We start from the raw sequence: 4413 nt of genomic DNA on the forward strand, positions 1-4413 counted from the left end.
TACAGCACTGCCTGTTTAGCCCCACCCACCGATTCTACATCACTGCCTGTTTAGCCCCACCCACCGATTCTACATCACTGCCTGTTTATTGTTTGATATGTACTGAGTATTTCTGCGTTTTTGACCTAAATCACGGCAGCGTCCATCTCCAAACATACACAAGTCAATCATAGCAATCCTCCACGCCTATTCAAACTGGCTATTTTCTGTCCTGTTTTTAACCTCCCTCATCAGAATGCTCTATTACTTCTAAATTATGTTCACCGGGATGTTGAGGGGAAATCAGGAAAGAGGAGACAAATCTGGCTGTAGATGAGTTTATTTGAGCTGCTTTTCTGTTATCCCGTGCTTGTGTTCAAAACATTTGATTAGTGCAAAGCATACAGAATCATAACCACATCAGATATAACACCCATATTTATAACACAGAAATAAAACAGACTTTTGGCCACTTTTAAAACCCAATAAGCAGATTCACTCAGAACTTCTAAAAGTACAAATAAAAGTGAAAAAGAATGAAGTGGCCTATGAAAACTGCTATTGTAAGGAAACACATTAGCGTGTTCCTCGCTCTTAATATCTGCTGCAGATGAAGTTGAGTTTGTGAGATTCAGGAAGGTTGATCCAGCGCTGATCTCCTCCAGACTGAACTGCTCCTTTTCTCCTCTCGAGGCTGCAGTTTTCCCGTGTAGTCCCGTTCCCTGGAGCCCAGTTCTGATAGCACACCATCTCTCCACTCAGCCAGAACCACATGTTCATGCTGCAGTAGTTGTGTAAACCCAACCACACCGCCGCAGTAGACGCCCGTTTAACCACGTTCATCACACGACGCTGCATCTCTTCTGAATGAACCGAGACCAGATCCACGTGATTCTGTCTGCAGTATCTCATAGCTTCAGACCACGTCAGATTCTCTCTGATCACAATCAGTTCAGCGTCTGGAAACCAAACAAACCACAAGCAGAGACTAGAGAGAGACTGATCAAAAACAACATGCGGGACAAACAAGCTATGTATCGATACTGGAAACCACGATCAGCAGCGCAGCGATTGGCTGACGGCAAGACAGCAACGTAATGACATCATATAATTAAAATAGACACCTGGAAACAGCCAAGCGAACAAAACGACATAAATGTAATAATAGATAAATGAAATGTTTTTAATAAAATTTTTTTTTTTTTTTTACATGATTCCCAATTATTTATCTTCACGATTTCTAGTATTTGTACAGGCTTTACATTTTTAGTTCAATGTAATAATTAGCAATTCATTAAATTTGATCTTTGAAGCAGATTTGTTACGTGACGGCATTAATTAAAGTTTCTTAAGGGTCAAGATCTGTCAGCACTCACCTCTATATCTGTCATCACTCACATTAATGCACGACTCTACATTATCTGTGTAGCATGTGTGTAAGACTCCACTACATTTATAGTTATTATTTTATCATGAATAAATCTTTCAGTGAGTAAAACTGGCTGTCTATACTGTAGTATTATAGACTACACAACATTATTATTTTCAAATGAATTTTTAAATGATTATTATTGTAAATTACTGTCCCTGGATCAGTAGGGTACTCTTGTAATAAAGTAGAAGTGGCTGGGACAGATTTTAAGTATCACTTAAAAAGATGCAATCTACATGAAATAAGCTGCTCCCGAGCAGGGTTAAGCTCACGGACCTGTTGCTATGAAGCAACTCCGGGATGAGCTTCGAAGAACCAAATAATCCAAGATCAGGCCAAATCATCAACAATCAAATCCAGCTAACTGAGTTAGCGATGTACGGAGAACGGGCCCCTGAAGGTGATGAATGGATTGTGTGTGTTTTGTGAGGATCTACTCACCTTCATGACACACAAAAGGATATTGGTTGGTGCAAGAGACATCACACCATAGTCCCTGAGGTTTCATTTCAATCAGTGTACAATTTTCACTACCTCCCCAATTATCCAGTTGACCAGGTTTCCAGTATCTGAATGAGGAGTCACTCTGATCTGACCACTGCCACGAGTCTCTGACTCTGAACAGACCGATCCAGACATGAGATCCAGATGAGTTATTATCACTGATGATCTTCTGAACCTGTTGACTCTCATTCTGGGTCCTCACACTGACCAGATCAGTGTGATTCTGTCTGCAGTAACTCAGAGCGTCTCTCCAACTCTTCAGCAGATTGACAAAGACAAGTCCTGTTTTCACTTTAAGAAAAACAAATGAGAAAAAGATTCATGAATTGGTTTGTTCATTATTCTTACGCTGTTTTATGGTTTGGATGTGAACAGGAGCAGCGGTGCAAACATCAGAAACACGTCATTCAACATTCGAGGAGTGGAATATCAGATATTTCATAATATAATTAACACGTTTGTAAATATTTTGAATAAAACGAAAAATGAAATAAAAGCGATACATCGCTCATTTACAGCTTTGTGGCTGCGGTGTGTCACATGACAAGCATGACACATCGCCATGGAAACAATAAGATGAAACGGTCTAACATGACGGTCATCTGAAAAACTCGTGCTGGTATATTTTAAACTCATTTGTGAAAAGATTAAAGACTTGAGCTGCTTCTACAGCTGGTAATTATGATGTATTAAATATTCACAGATATTTAAATGATACCATGATCTGTCTAAAAACGTGATTCTGATTGGCTGGAGCGTGTGCATTCAAACCATTAAATGAAACGCACACAAATACAGACCATCAGTGGCACACAGAGAAACATTTAGAAGCACAGAAGCTTGACGTCAACCCTGCGCTGTGACTTAAAATAGCTTTAATATTGAATCACTGCATTACTTTTCTCTGCAACGAGGGTTTATGTTGTAATGGACTATCATATGGCGGCAATTCTATGCCATTAGGCGCGCTCGGTAAAGCAATTCCGCGAGAGGAAAACAGATTTACACGCGAGGAAACGGGAGCCCGCAAGCTCATTTCAAACCCTCGCGCGCTCATGATCATTCCCCACATCCTCGCGCTCGCTCTTCCCTCACCTGCTCGCGCGAACACTTTTATTTTTGTCAGTCGTGGGGTGGAGCTTGCTGTTTTAATTGTAACCTCAAATGTCATTGGTTATTCCTCTTTTCCGGAAGTCAGTTTTGGACGCCTGTTATAAGATGATTTATAATTCTCTTGACTTAAGACATGGCACCAGTGGACCAGATACATGTGAGTTATCGTTTCATTTGCTTGTTTTATTCATTTATTTTGTCTTTATTTAATGTCATTTAATGCATTGTTCATAGAGTAGATCTTTTTCAGATACTTTATTAATAGGAAGTCTTCTGTTTACTAATGATTGCAGGCTTCTGATGATGAGAGATACACATATGAACCCTTTTTAAAGACTGTAATGATGCACACACACACACACAGGCTATATATAAAACTATAGGAATGACAGTAAAGTTTTCTAAATGTGTTTTATATTTAATCTTGTAAATAGAGACATGGTAATATTTGAAGGTTTGTTTAGTCTGTGTTCCTATAAAACACAGGTTTCACCATGTATGCATTTGATTTACAGTGTTACTGGTCATCTGCTATCAAAAACAGTCCATTCACGATGATGTATATGAAAACTGATTCCTGTTTATGGAAAAGAAGCTTGTAATACATTCAGTTCCAATGTATTTATTTGTGTTCTTTTTGTTGCATTATTCTTTTTTCCTTTGTATTTGCAGGTTGTGTACTTGAATGCAGCGAATAACAACCGCCCAGTTCAGGAAAGTAAAAGCATTTGAATTTTATTTCTGGAACTTTTCTGGTTCATGTTTTCTTCAAGAGGCACTGACCAAGGAAGTTTCATATGCGGTAAAAGTGTCCATAATTAAAGGTAGAGTACAGTTGTCTGAAATTTCATTTAGGCCTAAATTTAGTAACTTAAGTAATCTGTAGGTAGCTTTTCAATGTCACTTTTAAGTTAAAAATATCTTAGTCTAAGTGGATTTTTAACGATGTATTTAACTGCTAAATCATTAGGACATTGAAGAGCCAGATCTAGATGGTGACATAGCGGTTTCTTACGATGCCTGTGAAGATTTCAGAGCTATTCAAGAATTTGAATCACTTTTGAGTTCGGATGGGTTGAGGGCACTCAAACACCTTCTGAATTAAACTGGTCCTAATATCCCTGTTCAAGAACTGTATTTGCTTTGTCAGTTTTTTTTCTTCAACAAATATGGGGTAAATACATAAAAAAAATCACTGCTATGTCCCAGTCTAGATATGTCTCGTTGATGTCCTGAAGATTTAGCAGTTAAATACATCATTACAATCTACTTAGATTAATTCTTAAACAGCAGTGTGGTGACAGGGTAACTAAAGCAGGGTCACCATACCTCATCTCTTTACCTTTAATTAAGGACACTTTTCCCCTTGTTCAGTGCCTCTTGAA

General features: G+C 38.5%; 1 protein-coding gene across 1 annotated transcript in view; it reads right to left on the reverse strand.

Annotated features, from left to right (window-relative positions):
- Positions 1–530: 530 nt before the first annotated feature.
- The window catches only part of LOC107563855 (macrophage mannose receptor 1-like), a 9747-nt gene continuing 5864 nt past the window's right edge, over positions 531–4413 (reverse strand). The window contains exon 4 of the mRNA XM_016248823.1: positions 531–938. Coding sequence (XP_016104309.1) covers positions 574–938 — 365 coding nt within the window. The 3' untranslated portion in view covers positions 531–573. The remainder of the gene's footprint in view (positions 939–4413) is intronic.

The sequence above is a fragment of the Sinocyclocheilus grahami genome, unplaced genomic scaffold (assembly GCF_001515645.1).
Source record: "Sinocyclocheilus grahami isolate Dianchi unplaced genomic scaffold, SAMN03320097.WGS_v1.1 scaffold893.1, whole genome shotgun sequence".
Lineage (NCBI taxonomy): Eukaryota > Metazoa > Chordata > Actinopteri > Cypriniformes > Cyprinidae > Sinocyclocheilus > Sinocyclocheilus grahami.